General features: G+C 49.6%; 1 protein-coding gene across 1 annotated transcript in view; it reads left to right on the forward strand.

The window, feature by feature from the left end:
* MAP3K9 (mitogen-activated protein kinase kinase kinase 9) overlaps window positions 1-15,203 on the forward strand; it is a 623,616-nt gene that overhangs the window by 425,829 nt on the left and 182,584 nt on the right. Inside the window, exon 8 of the mRNA XM_069638859.1 lies at window positions 5,076-5,232. Coding sequence (XP_069494960.1) covers window positions 5,076-5,232 — 157 coding nt within the window. The remainder of the gene's footprint in view (window positions 1-5,075; window positions 5,233-15,203) is intronic.

Below are 15,203 nucleotides of genomic sequence, written 5' to 3' on the forward strand. Positions count from 1 at the left end.
TTTTTACACATTCAAATGATACTATTCTAGTTCACATTCAATGTTACAAGCAGTTAACTCTCTCCTTTAAGTCTGAAAGCACCCACTTATGGACTTCTGTGAGACTGAGCAGTCTCCTGTCCCCTCTCTACCCTTTCAATCACTCCCCTGGCGTGCAAGTACTAAACCCACAACACAATTTCAATTGCCTAGAAAATTATGCATTTGAATGCAGGTACTAACAGTGAAATGCTTTATGTTAGTAATTGCCAGGACTTTGTTAACAGCGAAACCCAGGTGCCATTTAACATCTGCATCCTGTTTTGTCCGGCAACGGCTCTGTAGGTCTGCCAGGTAGTCAGCATAGCCCAATTTTTCAGGGATTTAGGTGGGGGGGGGGAGGGGGAGTGCGGAGAGAGGGCTGAAGCTCAGTCGGCTCAATGGTGTTGCACCACTGCTTGTGTTTAATGCTGTCATTACTTATTGGTAATCTTCATTACTCCTGCCCATGTTCTTCCTCGTCCCAGTACTTGTGTATGAGGTGCTTTGCCTCATACACAAGTACTGGGATGAGGTAGCGGGACATGGAGGTAATCCTAGCATAGTTACCTGTAATCTTCATTACTCCTAGTCCCACTTTTCCCTGTCCAGTACTTACCTATGAGGCAAGGTGCATCATATGTAAGCACTGGGACAAGGAAGAGAGAGGTGAAGGTAATTCTGGGCCAAGTAGCTGATTTTGGCGGTTGGGGCAAGGGGTTTGAGGGAGAAGGGGCTATGTGGTGGCTGGGGTGGAGCAGGGACTGTGCAATAAATCGTAATGGTCATCCATTTCCAGGCTTAGCAGGCATGATATGTGGTATAAGTGCTAGAGAAGCATTTTGGTTCAGCCAGTCTAATCATTTCTTAGTTTGGCTTGATTTATTTTAACTGGGCCTCTCTGATAAAGCAGTCCTGCTAAGTGTAATGACTTGGCTAGCCTGGCATTTGGGTGCTGCCAGTCTAGCAGTCTCTTACAGTTACATTGTATATTTTTCTGAGCATCTGTGATAAAACAACCATAGGTGTTATTGCTTCGACTGGCATTTTGGTGCAACCAGTCTAGGTATGTCTAAATGTGGCCTGTCCTGCCTTACTGTAATAAGTTATTACGTGCCTAGACTGGTCTACATTGTGCAGACAGTTGGACATGTTTTAAATGTGGAATGGCATTTTTCATAGCAAAGCATTCAATTAATTAAAGCATTAATTTCCCTGTGCATTGTTGGTGACTTGCATGTATTGGATTTTTGGATTGGTGTTACGCTTCAAAACAATTGCACATACTCTGGCTTTTTAGCCAATTAATCTCAGTGTGCTGCACAATGCATTAAAACACATATATATCTTTCTCCTAGTGCAGTGTGTGGCATACCCCTGCAGCAGCATATTCGTGTGTATTGCACAAGCATGGTAATTTGGCCGGTGACCTGTTATTTTGTTGCCAAGCTGGGGGTAGAGGGGTGCTCGGCATGGCTCGCAGGCCCCCCCACCCAACGCCACTGGGGGTAATGGAGATAGGGCAGTAGTTAGCTGGGCAGGAAGGGTCGGCAGAAGGCTTTTTGGGGATAGGGTGCACAACGGAGTGCTTGAGGAGTAACGGGAAGGAGCCAGTGGCAAAGAAATTATTGCATACATCGCCCATGCTGGAGCAAGGGAGGCAATGTTGTCCTTGATCTGGAGGAGCAGGGGAGCCCCTGTTTGGAAGAGACTTCCATAGAGAGGACTTGTCTAGATACCTCATCAGGTGTTATGGACGAGAATGAGGAGAGTAGGAAGGAAGAGGGGGCCAAGGGAGACCTGAGAGCGGGTGAGGGAGAAGGGAGTGCTGTAGAGGAGAGTGAGGACAGGATGTCCTGAGTTTTGGTTATGAAGTGAGAGGCCAGTGCAGTGCAGAGTGTCAGGGATGGCAGAGGAGAAGTGGAGACTGCAGTAGAATTAGCGAGTTCCTTGCAGAATTTTAACAGGTCAGCTGTGTTAGTGGCCCCCAAGATGCAGACTTGGATATATGCCGCCTTCTTCGAGCGGATGGAGAGTCTGTATTGCCTTTGGAGCAGGCGGCCGGTCAGTCTGTCAATGGATGTGCTCAAAGTCTGCCACTTCCGCTAAGCAGCTCTGCACTTGAGTTTCAGCGAGGCGATGTCCTAATCATTCCAGGTATTGCACTTGTAGGCAGGCTTCAAGTGGATCCTCATGACAGGGGCAAGGATGTCCAGAGTGTTGGAGATGGAGAGGTGAAGGTTAGTAAGAGCTGTGTCAGTGTGAGTCAGTGGCCGGAGTGGGAGGGGGAATGAAAGTGGTGTCAAAAGCAGCAACTGACACTCGCTTCATCAGTCGAATGACAGAGAAGGAGGTTGGCAATGCACGCAGAAGCTTAGCCAGGGGACCCAAGAGATCCAGGTGCAAGGACAGGAGAGCATGATCAGACCAGGAGAGAGGTTTAGTGAGAGAGTTGGAGATGGGGATATCTGCTGAGATGAGAGCATCCAAGGTGTGTGTCGGTCCAGAGGGCAGAATGGTGAGGGAAAGAGAGTCACAGAGGCTGCTTTCCAGGGACAGCATCAGGGGAGTCGAGGTGAAAGTTGAAGTCTTAGAGGAAGTGAAGCTTGCATATGGAGGCCAAGAGAGTAGAGGTGAGGTCAGACCATTCTTGGAGCAAGGGGGAGATCAGACCAGGTGTCCTGAAGATCGCGGCAAGAGTCAGCGAGAGGATTGGAGAGATACCAAACCTGCAGACAAGTCATTTGAAGGAAGAGTAGTTGGACTGAGTGAGTATGGTAGTAACAGGGACCCATTTGGGGAAGATCAGGGCCACTCCGCCCCCTGACCGGTTAGGCCTGGGCTTAGAGAGGATCTTGTAACTCTACAGGAGGAGTGTGTCAATAGAAGTGAAAGAGCTGGCCGTGAACCACGTCTCGGTGAAAGCGAGGACGTCGAAGTCTTCCAGGAGGTGGCAGGTGTCAGAGGGGTGTTGAGTGTAGCTAAATGGAGCTGATTGCCACCTTTGAAGGTATTCCGAGGAGGGGTACAGGAATGTGGTATGCCCATCGGTGGTGTTGAAGGGATCAGAGGGGTGGCAGAGGGAGGAGTGGCAGGAGGAGAGAGGAAGTTGATGAGACGGAAGACGCCAAGTTGATTTCCATGAGGAACAAACCAGAAATCGTATGGAAGGGAGTAATTCCTCCTGGAGTAAAGAAATATTGAACTTTGTTTCAAAGTATTCAAGGAACAGAATCTTTTTTTGTTTGTGAAGTACTAAAACCAGGGGAAGTGAGTCATTCCCCCTGGTGAGTAACTTTAGAACCCTGCTACCCAGTGCAGGAGAAGGGAATCATTCTCCTGGACCAAGAATATTGATGCAACCGTCTAGTTTAGTTATAAGTGTAAGGGACAGAATTAGAATGTTGACACATGACGGTGGACTTTTTAGTTTTCAAGGATATCCTCACAGACCCATTAGAACTTTAGTTGAGGCAGGGAAAGTAAGGTTTTCTCTTTATGTTCTTGACTAATAAAACTATAGAGCAATCACCATTCCACCTTACACCTTGTTAAAGGCCTGATTATCAAAAAAATTAAGAATATTGCTTATGCAGGTCAGCTAATTATAATTTCTTTTAGGAAAATGCATCTTTTTTATTGGAATTTCAGCATTATGAGAGTAGTAAATGCGGCTTGGATTTGGTATGGCAATGCACTCACCAGTAGGTGCCACGAAAAAAATGTTATTTCCTTTTAATAACAAACATTGTTCTTGGGGCAAGCAAGGATCCACACATCACGCTCACCCTCTCACTGCCCCTTTGGGCGCCATTCCAAGCCAGAGTGTGGTTCTACGTGGTTTTCGTCAGAGTAAATTACCTCTTAGTTATTTACTAAGCAGAAATTGCATCCATATTACCTTGTGGCTTTGTCTTTGTTATTTTTTAAATGGGTGAGTCTGCCCTAACCACTTTACCCCTTAACACATACACACCTTTCTTTACTGTCTTGAGGTAATTTCAGCAAAGTAAATTACCACACGTAATTTACTTTGACAAAACTGTATTCGCAGAATGGGCTATCCGCACACCTGCACTCTGCCACAAGACAGTATGCGAGATAGCATCAAAATAAACTCTTCAACGTTCTATGCAAATAACTCCCCTCTGGAGTTTAGCGTAATTGCTTTTCCCATAAGATGATTCTGGGGACTGGGATAGAATGAGAAGTAAGGGGAGTGAGAAAATGTATACCCAGTCCACCCCACGCAGTGTACAATACCTCCAAAGTGAACGATGGGACACACTGAACAAAACTATTAGCTCCATGTTTTGGCATTTTCGCTGTTGATCCTTCGCACATCTATCCTCATCCCTGCTCAGTCTCACACGCCTACCCTCCACTATCCTCCCAATTAGGTAGCTTATTCACAGTTTGAGACTTTGCCATCTCTGCATTTATCTACCTTTTTCCAGTATTCTTAGCCGTCACCCAGCTGCAGTAATTACTTGTACTTGCAAATCATTGATGTTTTGCCTCTTACTATTTCAGCCCTTTCTCTTGTCACAATAAATGCTTTAATTTTGCCTGTTCATCATGAACAGCGAGGGTAGGAAGAAGTGTTACAGATTGACAGAGTATATGAAATTACTGTGGATTGTTTTGCACATTTGTTACACATGAATGTAGTCCCCAAAAAGTGTATCTCAAAGTTTTCAAACGTCATACAGTGATTTCATGAACTTTGGCCATACAGAGCTCATAAAGCCACTTAGCCCTTCCATCAAGATGTAGCTAGGGGAAGTTATTTTGCATGCCATTGATCTGTCGTATCAAGTTTATTTATACAGTAGATGGCTTACTGCTGATACCAATTGAATAAAGTGAATTACTATAGACTTTTAAAACATTTTGAGATATAATGCTATTATGGCATTGAGTGGTTCTGGTAAACCAGGGTGCTGAAGATCAAGTTTTTGTGCTCCTGACTGATTTACATTGATCGTTAACTCTTGACTTGCACAGTATACATTATTTGATGAACGGTGTATCTTGAATCTCATTTGTTCCTGTAGTGACACCAGGGGAGAGCAACAAAACATGGGGTCAAAGCAGTGCTGTTCAGCCAAAGGTTGATGTTGAGAAAGAAGAGCAGCGATTTATGAAGAAGAAAGGCCGAACGTGGGGGCCAAGTTCCCTTTGTTCAAAAGAGTTGGCCATAGGAGACGATGGGTAAGAACGAGCAAATTGATTGTGTCCTGTTATCATCTCAGTAAATCAAATGACTCCTCCATATATACTTTGCAAATTTGAAAGCTAAACTACAGTGTCCTATGAACAAAAACTGTTCTCCAGCATGGGGTCTGGCATGGATTCACATGCTCATGAATATTCCCCGTTGTCAGGCTGGGAATCCTCGGTAAAGAAAAAATCAGTAACAGTTTCGTTTCCGATCTGTCTTTCTTATTAGTAACCAATCACTGGTCTCTGGGTCATACTGCCCCCAGCCAATGACTGCCCTCTCCCTAAACCCCGCCCCTGGCAGCCATCCTCAGATTTTTACCGCACGTTCAAGTGTTGGGAGTCCTCGTGCTATAGCTCTCGAGCTTTTTCTGCGTTTTGTGCTTTTTCAAAGATTTATCTCATTTTTCGATTTAATCGAGCCTCAAGCTCCACCGTTTCTACTTCCGATCAACAGGGACCCGTTTCGGATTTATCTACGCCCCTCAAGGGTAAAGTTTTCATCGAGTTACGCTTCTTGGAGGATTCCAGAAGTTTGAGGCCTACCTCGCGGACGAGAAGAACATGGCCCAGGAGAAGGGAAGCTCGTCTCTCAGCAAACTGTTCAGGATCTGCCCTGGATGCAACCTACAAAATGTGTTCAAGGAGGACGAGCATTCGAAATGCCTTTACTGGCTCCATGAAGACAAAACGCACGTGGAGAAGGACTGTGCATTTTGCATGAACAGGTCGGATCGGACTATGAGAGATCGTCGGACCCGTCTCCAACTGGCAGGAAGGCAAGAGCCCAGCAGGTGAGAAGAAGTCGGAGTGGTCTTCTAAGTCCTCTGAGGGCGCCCGGCGACGGGGTCCCAACAGAAGGCAAAGCACTGCGAGTCCGCGGGCACCGGGAGCGCCGAACTGTCGGGCTCCTCGGCTGCCAGGCAGGGCGCACCATTACCGACGCCATCAACCGCGAGCCAACGCTCTGGCTCGGGGAAGAGAACATCTGTGAACCCAGCTAAGCTTCTGGAGAGGCCACGGTCGATCTCGAAGGATCAGGCCGAAGGGGAGCGAGGCGGTGACCCTCCCCCCTAAGGTGAAGGCCTCAAGCGTGCCCAAGGTGGGGAAGGCCTTGATCCCGGCCAAGGCCTCGATTGAGGGAGTCGTTGCGGCACTGGCAAAGCCTGTGGAGGCTATCCCAGTGGAGGCGACCTCGGGGCCCAGAGTTTCCCTGCCTCTGCGGAGGGAATCCTCTTTTAAGCCCGTCGAGAAGACCCCAGTGAAAACCCTGGTGGAAAAAGAGGGGGGGTGGTAGCCGTGACAGACACGGACACAACCTCCGAGGAGGAACTGACCGAGAATTTGGAAGAGGCCCGGTCCCACAGGAGGGATCCCGACAAGGGGGACGACGAGAGCGAGGGTGGCGAAGACGAGGTTCCCGTGGAGGAGGAACAACCGTCACTCCCGGCACGCCTGTCACAACCCGAACCACAAGACAACTCGGCGGCCATTTTGACGGCAATCCAAGCAATTCAAGCCTCCTGCACGGAGATGAGGACGAGACTGCCCCGACAGACGACCCAGCTGAACCGGGTCTGTCGGGAAGCCCTCCAAACATGAGGAGAATTAATCCAGCTCCCCTTCAGCCCTCACGGCCTTCTCAGCCTTTGTTGCCCTCCCCGGTCCCGAGGGATGACACAGCAACGGACACGGCACCGACGGGGACGGATGACGGCGGCGACGACGGGACTGACCTCCCATCTCCGATTCCTCGGGCGTCTCCTCCCAACAAAATTGGCTCCTTCCACGCCATGATTGCCAGGGCATCCGAGCTTTTTCAGCTCTGCCCCGAAGAAAAGAAGGGAGGCTTCCTCTACCAACGGCGCGAGGCCAAGAGGAAGACGGTCTTTGCGGTGCCGTTGCTGGATGACATCTGGGACGAGGGTCTTGACCTCCTCAAGAACCTGTCCACGACGCCTGCCAAAAAGGACCGGTACGAGAAGAAGTACCGGGTCCCCGACGGCACCCCTTTGTGCCTTAGGGCACAACCGACCCCGGATTCGGTCATCTCGGCAGCGGCCAAGAAGAAAGCGGGGGGGCTTCGGCTCCAACTTCAACTTCCCCTCGGACGGTGAGGGAAAGAAACTAGATGCCATTGGACGACGGGTCATCTCCTCGGTGGCGACGACGATTAAGGCGGCCAACGCCCTAGCGATTGTGGCTCGCTATGACAGGGAGTTGTGGTACAAGATCGCCCCCCTGTTGGACTTCCTCCCGGACGACAAGAGGGCAGAGGCCCTGGCTATCCTACAGGAGGGTGAGGTAGCATCGGACCGCGCCATAACTGTGGCCACGGACATTGCCGACACCGGTTTCTGCCAGTTGGGCAACAGCGTTTGCCTTCGACGGCGGGGGTGGCTCAAGGCGACGGATTTCCGCCAAGACGTGCAAGCTAAGGTTTTGGACATGCCCTTCGACGGGAACAATCTGTTCGGAAAGACAGTGGATGAGTCACTGCAAGCCATCAAGACCGACACGGAGAAGGCTCGGGCCTTGGGAGTTCTGCAGCAACGGCGGCCGCCCTTTCGGAACTCCGGAGGCAAGCAAGGTGCCTCCAAAGGATTCGGCGGCGGCTCCTCGACCTACCGTCAGGCTGCCCGCTCCTCGTCTCAAGAAGCCTATAGGGGATGAGGCAAGTCAGGTGGATCTCGCTGTCGTCGCCAGGGAGGCCAAGGCGGCAAGGCTGCTTCCAAGCAAGACTGAACCGGCCGTTGCGTCGGGCCCCCACCGAAGCACCCCGGTGGGAGGCCGGCTGACGAAGTTCGTCAGCGTGTGGGAGTCCATCTCCACCGACCGTTGGGTGCTGGATGCCATGGCCCACGGACACACTCTGGAATTTCTAAAGAAGTGCCCCTGAATTCCTCCCATGGCCAGGAAGGATAACCACCTCCCTCAACTGCTGTTAGAGGTAAGGGCGATGCTCAAGAAAGGAGCCATCGAGCTCGTCCCAAAGAAGCTCCGGTGCTCCGGAGTATACTCAAGATACTTCCTCGTCAGAAAGAAGACAGGAGGTTGGCGTCCCATCCTGGACTTGCGTCGGCTAAATAAATACATCAAGGCACAGAAGTTCCGGATGGTCACCCTCCAGCACGTGCTGGGCCAGCTGGAGGAAGGCGACTTCCTATCGTCGTTGGATTTGGTGGATGCGTACTTTCACATCCCCATTCTAAAAGGACACCGAAAGTTTCTCAGGTTCTCAGTCCAAGGGCGGCACTACCAGTTCAAGGCCCTCCCATTGTTCACCAAGTGCCTAGCACCAGTGGCGGCGCGGCTGCACCTGCAGGGGATCTACGTCTACCCCTACCTGGACGACTGGCTCATCCGAGCAGGGACAAGGGAACTCGCCGTCGAACACACAGCAAAGACCGTCCGGCTGCTCACAGACCTGGGATTCTCCATCAACTTCCCCAAATCCCACCTACCTGATTCCGTCGCAGGTCGCGCTGTTTCTGGGAGCCAAGCTCGATACAGTAGCGCAGTTGGACTCGCCGTCGGAGGAAAGAAAGCAGGCCATCCTGTGCAAGTTACAGCGTCTGCTGGCCACGGACGTGGCCAGAGTGAGGTCCATCAAGTCCCTTCTTGGGATGATGTCCTCTTGCTGTGATCTGGTGCGCCTGTGCAAGCTTCGGATGCGTCCTCTGCAGGAGTTCCTCAACGCCCGTTGGATGCAAGCGACAGGCAGCTTTGAGGACAAGATCTCGCTCAACGAAGTATTCCGCCAAGCGATTCGATGGTGGGGCACTCGTGCACATCTCGCAGCCGGCACGGACTTTCAGACCCCAGCATACCAGGTGACGGTGAAGACGGATGCCTCCCTGGAGGGGTGGGGAGTACACACCGGAGATCTTCACGCGAGAGGCCTGTGGCTCCCAGAGGAGAGGCCGCTCCAAATCAACATACTGGAGCTCCGAGCAGTGTTCTGGGCCCTCAAGTCATTCCTCCCGTCCCTCAAGTGCAAGGTGGTGAGGATCTTCACCGACAACACACCACGATGTTCTACATCCGGAAGCAGGGAGGAACCCGATCCCCAGCCCTGTCCAAGGAAGCCCAGGATCTGTGGCACTGGGCCGTTGCCCAGCGGATGTTTCTGGTACCTTTTCATCTAGCAAGGATAAAAAACACCATCGCCGACTCACTCAGCAGGGAGCTGCGCTCGTACCACGAGTGGGAACTATGCCAGGATCAAGTGGATCAACTCTTCCGGCAATGGGGCAAACCCCAAATCGTCATGTTCGCGACAGCGATGAACTCCAAGTGCCAGAGGTTCGCCAGCAGGTTCCCCCAGCCGAGGAGCATGGGCGATGCTTTCTCGTTCCCCTGGGATGGTCTGTTCCTGTATGCGTTCCCTCCGTTGCCGTTGCTGCTCGGGCTCATCAACTAACTCAAGAGGTCCCGGTGCAGAATGATCCTCGTCGCACCGACGTGGCCGAGACAGATATGGTTCCCGGACCTTCTGGACTTGTCAGCGTCCCCACCAGTCAAACTGACGCCAGACTCAGATCTTCTCTCCAGAGAAGGAGGCACCATTCTTCATCACGACCCGGAGTCGCTGAACTTGCAGGCCTGGCTCCTGCAGCACTAGAGTTTGGAGGGTACGATATCCCGGCTGACTGCAGAGAGGTTCTTGCAAAGGCCAGGGCGTCCTCAACTCTCAAGTGCTACAGACACAAGTGGAAGAGGTTCTCTGTCTGGTGCAGTGCACAGAAGATTAACCCTCTACGGATTACAGCCCCTCAAGTGCTATCGTACTTACTGTCGCTGGCCAAAGCTGGACTAGCTCATGCTTCCATCAAGATACATCTGGCAACGATTTCCCGATACACCAGAACTGCAGGACGGTCGTCCCTGTGGTCTCATCGCCTGGTGAAGGAGTTTATGAAAGGACTGTTCCGATCGTTCCCGCCAGTGAAGGCTCCAACCCCGGCGTGGGAGCTCAACATGGTGCTGACCAGGTTCATGGGCCCGCCATTCGAGCCCTTGCATTCTGCTCCATTGAAGTTCGTGTCGTGGAAGACAGCGTTCCTTGTGGCCATCACCTCTGCACGACGCGTGGGAGAGATTCAGGCCCTTTCCTGCAAGCCTCCATACTTGACTTTCCACGAGACGAGGGTGGTGCTGAGGACACACCCCTCCTTCATGCCCAAGGTGCCGTCGGACTTCCACTCAACAAGCCCTTGGTGTTACCAGTCTTTTTCCCGTCGCCTTCGTCGCCGGCCGAGAGGACTTTGCACTCGCTGGATGTAGCTAGAGCGCTGAAGTTCTATGTGGACCGAACAAAGAGCTTTCGTAAGACATCACAGCTGTTTGTGAACTTTGGACCTGTGAACCAGGGGAATGCTCCCTCGAAGGCTTCCATTTCCAGATGGCTCTCCGGCTGCATCATGCACTGTCATCGGTTGGCAAACCGACCGTTGCCCGGCCGTCCGAGAGCCCATTCGACCAGAGCGATTGCTGCTACCACGGCGTTCTTGCCTGGTGTGCCCCTGCTGGACATCTGCAGGGCTGCTACGTGGAGGTCGACGCACACCTTCACGAGATTCTACTGCGTCGACCGGGATTCTAGGGAGGAGTCCAGAGTCGGCCAGGCAGTGCTGCGCAACCTGTTCGCTTAAGGTGAGCCTGGTGAGGAGGTAAGAGATGCTTAATGTTGAGTTTTATGTAATGCTTAATGTTTAGCCTTGCCACCTCCTGTGCTTGTGCATGTTGTACTGCTATGTATTCTTATATTCATGAGCATGTGAATCCATGCTAGACCCCATGCTGGAGAAGGAAGAAGTTACTTACCTGTAACTGTTGTTCTCCAGCTTGGGTCTGGCATGGATTCACATGCAAACCCTCCCTCATTCCCCTCTGCAGCTCTTCACTTGGTCATACTGCCACTTTACGTGCTACCAAATCTGAGGATGGCTGCCAGGGGCGGGGCTTAGGGAGAGGGCAGTCATAGGATTTTCTCTTCCCCGAGCCAGAGCGTTGGCTCGCGGTTGATGGCGTCGGTGAAGGTGCGCCGTGCCTGGCAGCCGAGGAGCCTGACAGTTCGGCGCTCCCGGAGCCCGCGGACTTGCGGTGCTTTGCCTTCTATTGGGTCGCCGGGGCGCCCTCACAGGACTTAAAGACCGCTCTTCTTCTCCTCACCTGCTGGGCTCTTGCCTTACAGCCAGTTGGAGAGACGGGTCTGACGATCCCTCATAGTCCGATCCGACATGTTCATGCAAAACGCACAGTCCTTCTCCACGTGCGCTTTGTCCTCGTGGAGGCAGTAAAGGCATTTCGAATGCTCGTCCTCCTCCTTGAACACATTTTGTAGGTTGCCGAGTGTCGAGCTTCCCTTCTTTTGGGCCATGTTCTTCTCGTCCGCGAGGTAGGCCTCAGAAACCTCTGGAATCCTCCAAGAAGCGTAACTCGACGAAAACTTCACCCTTGAGGGGCGTAGATAAATCCGAAACGGGTCCCCGTTGATCGGAAGTAGAAACGGTGGAGCTTGAGGCTCGATTAAATCGAAAAATGAGATAAATCTTTGAAAAAGCACAAAACGCAGTAAAAGCTCGAGAGCTATAGCACGAGGACTCCCAACACTTGAACGTGCGATAAAAATCTGAGGATGGCTGCCAGGGGCGGGGTTTAGGGAGAGGGCAGTCATTGGCTGGGGGCAGTATGACCCAGAGACCAGTGATTGGTTACTACTAAGAAAGACAGATCAGAAACGAAACTGTTACTGATTTTTCTTTACCGAGGATTCCCAGCCTGACAACGGGGAATATTCATGAGCATGTGAATCCATGCCAGACCCATGCTGGAGAACAACAGTTACAGGTAAGTAACTTGTTCCTTTGCAGAAATGTAAAACCATTGTGTTAATTTTTTATTTTGTTAATATCCCTAGTCAGTGGCACTCTCACCACTTGTTCCTGAGAACATGACATGACAAAATGGTTCACGAAAATGTCTCTCATATTTGTAACATAAATATTTTCAGCAGAAAAAGATTGTTTGAAATTTCATCAATTTTCAAGGATCCAAGTGACCTCGTCTTGTGAAGGGAGAAATGGGGCAAACTACCATATTTTTTGTAAATCTTCTGAGGGATACTCATTGCAATGGTTTCTCTTTTTCCTTTATTCAGGAACGTAAATGAGCTGGCCTACAAATAGGCAACCTGGATTCCTGCAAGCTTTCACTGGCTCACCTAGTGGTAGTGATGGCTGAGCAGTCAAGGGTAGCTCTTAGGAGAGTAGCGGATAGTCTGATTTACCACTCACACGATGAGCAGAAATTGATAAAGTATCCCTAATCCCCAAAACCCTCAACTTGAGAAAAAAAGATGCTCCAACACAGTCCCTTCATTTCTAAAAGCTTTATTTTATTTATTTAAACGCTAGAGCCGATGTTGGAGAATCAGTCTTTCGCACAGCTGTACTTTGTGTAGGCTTAATAAAATGATGGGCACGGCTGCTGCATTTTAAATTAATTTTAAAACTTTTCACTGAAAAATGTCATTTTTTGTAGTTTTCAATGTTAACAATGTGCATGAACGTATACTTGCACCATATTTAAAGTGTGCATACAGGTATTGAGTGTAAAGAACAAACTAACATCATTTAAGAATGCGTGTCAAAAGTCATTTTATGTAATAACTGACTTGGGCAATTCATTATAGTTCAAATGCTGTACTATCCAAAGAATTGATGGACAACTTCAAATCAACTTCCAAGTTCTCTGTGTTTTATTTTTAGACTCTGTATTTCTTTCGTCACCCTGGCTCTTGCGTTGGTCCTCCTAGACTGCTGTCATGTGCCACAAGCCGTTATCCTTAGGTTGATCCATAGGGTTTGGCATCAGGCATTGCATACAGAGTTGGACACAGAGTACTTTCCCTTTTCCCTCTTGGTTTCCTTACAAAGGGAGGGGGGCCCTTTCAACTTCATGCTATACTAGAGGTTGTAGGTTCATGCTTAACCTTTGACTCTTGACTTGGCCGCTCTTCACCATTTTAAGGACGGTCTCCTTGGCCTGGCCATAAAGGACTTCCTTTCTCCATCTCTTCACATCTTACCCTAATTATCTTCCCTATAAATTATTTTACTCCCTCCTCTCTTGGTTGTCTACCTACTCCTCTTCTGTGTTTCGCTCTTTCCACTTGTTTCTTTCCCTCTCCTCTGATGTACCACGGTTTCTTCTCTAAACTGAAGCGTCCCTTCCTCTCCATTATTTCTCTTAGCATTCCTCTTCCGCCTCCTTTCCTTCCTCTTAGTGGGATCCATGTACCTGTTTTTCCTTCTCTCTCTTTAGTTGTATCTTACCCACTTCTCCTTTTACCTCCTTCTGATGACCCTTCTCTCCATTCTCTTTTCTGTTTACCCCCTACTTCTCCTCCTACCTTTCTTGACATTTCCCCACTCTCCTGTCTAATAGTTGTTCTGCTCCATCCTTTCCTCTCCTATAATTTTTTATTGAAGTTATGAGGGGCCCTAGGACCGTTCCTTTTTCACTTGTATTGTAATGAACCTCCCCCATAGTCCAGTAATTCTTAAACCCGGTGAGATTGCCTTGTTGGCAGTTTGCTGGCTGTATTCTTAGTTTAAAAAAAATACATTATTTGTCTTTTGATCTTATTTTTGATGGGCTTTTTGTATAGTGCTGCACTGTCTCTTTACTGACTAGACGGTCTGTTCTTTATTTCTGTGGGGCATGCGCCAACACGCGTCATCCTCCATTACTCCCTGCACAGCATATATGCGCCAGAGGGACCACCCACATGTTCAGATAGCGGTGAGATTGCCCTGCAGGCGGTTTGCTTTCTGTATGCTTAGTTTAAAAAAAGAAACGTTATTTGAAATGTAATTTGATATTATTTTATGTGCTACTCATTTGGTGAACTGGGAGTTTTTAACGATTTTAAAAAGTAAACTTTTTCTGGTGGGTATTTTGTATTCTGCTGCACTGTCACTTTACTGACTGGACAGTCTGTTCTTTATTTCTGTGGGGCACGTGCCGTCATGTGTTATTGGCCATTACTCCCTGCATGGCATATATGCACCGAAGGGCACGCTTGTGCAGCAGATAGGCGCAGCAGGCGTGCCTGCAACGCACCAAAGGCAAGCTGGTCTGTGCCTGTCCGTGAGCTGGACAGGCCTTGGGCCTCAACCCTCTGCCAAAATAAAGATGTATTGCCTCAAATTCATCTCAGTGCTGCTTCTCGACAGGGTCTTACACTCAATGATCTGATAGCTCGATCTCCCTCATCTGTTAAGTGGCCTCCAGGATTTTGCGGGTACGGGGTATCAAAATTTGTTTTATCATTGCAAATGACCAAAAGCACCATGGGCAGTAAGAGGGAGAGTGTGTGTGTAGAGCCATTAAACCCCTATACGTTATCTGAGTTAATGCCATATCGGCAGTCTCCCACTGTAATGATATCTACACCCCGCTTGAGGACCTCTCCCCCGATATCTTGTGTTTCATGGAAATTTTGTTCGCTGCATCCTCAGTTCCTGAAATTGTGCAGATGGTGCCTTCACAGTACAGGATACTGCACTTAGACAGACCCCCCTTTAGACAGGGTTGGAGGTGGTTTAGCCCCAATTTTTCTCTCATTTCTTAATGGTTTTGCTATTCCCTTGAATCATAAACTGCAATGTGAACTTTAATTGGTCAGGTTGCAGCCTTCTACTTACGTTTGTATGTATCTTTTGTTGGTTTATCGCCCACCATTGCATTCTACGTCTAATTATGTGTTGGAATGTGCCCAACTGGTTGCAAACTTGTCACTTACTTATCCCAAACATAGTTTGATGGGTGACTAATCTTCGTGCTAATAATTCCACTGATCCAGCTAAGACTCTTGTCGCTCATCTGGCAGATTTTGCCTTACATCTGCAGGATCATCCCCCTATGCATAAGTTAGGTAATACTTCAATTCAAAA

Source organism: Ambystoma mexicanum, chromosome 14 (assembly GCF_040938575.1).
Source record: "Ambystoma mexicanum isolate Mex_15411 chromosome 14, UKY_AmexF1_1, whole genome shotgun sequence".
In the NCBI taxonomy this organism is placed as follows: domain Eukaryota; kingdom Metazoa; phylum Chordata; class Amphibia; order Caudata; family Ambystomatidae; genus Ambystoma; species Ambystoma mexicanum.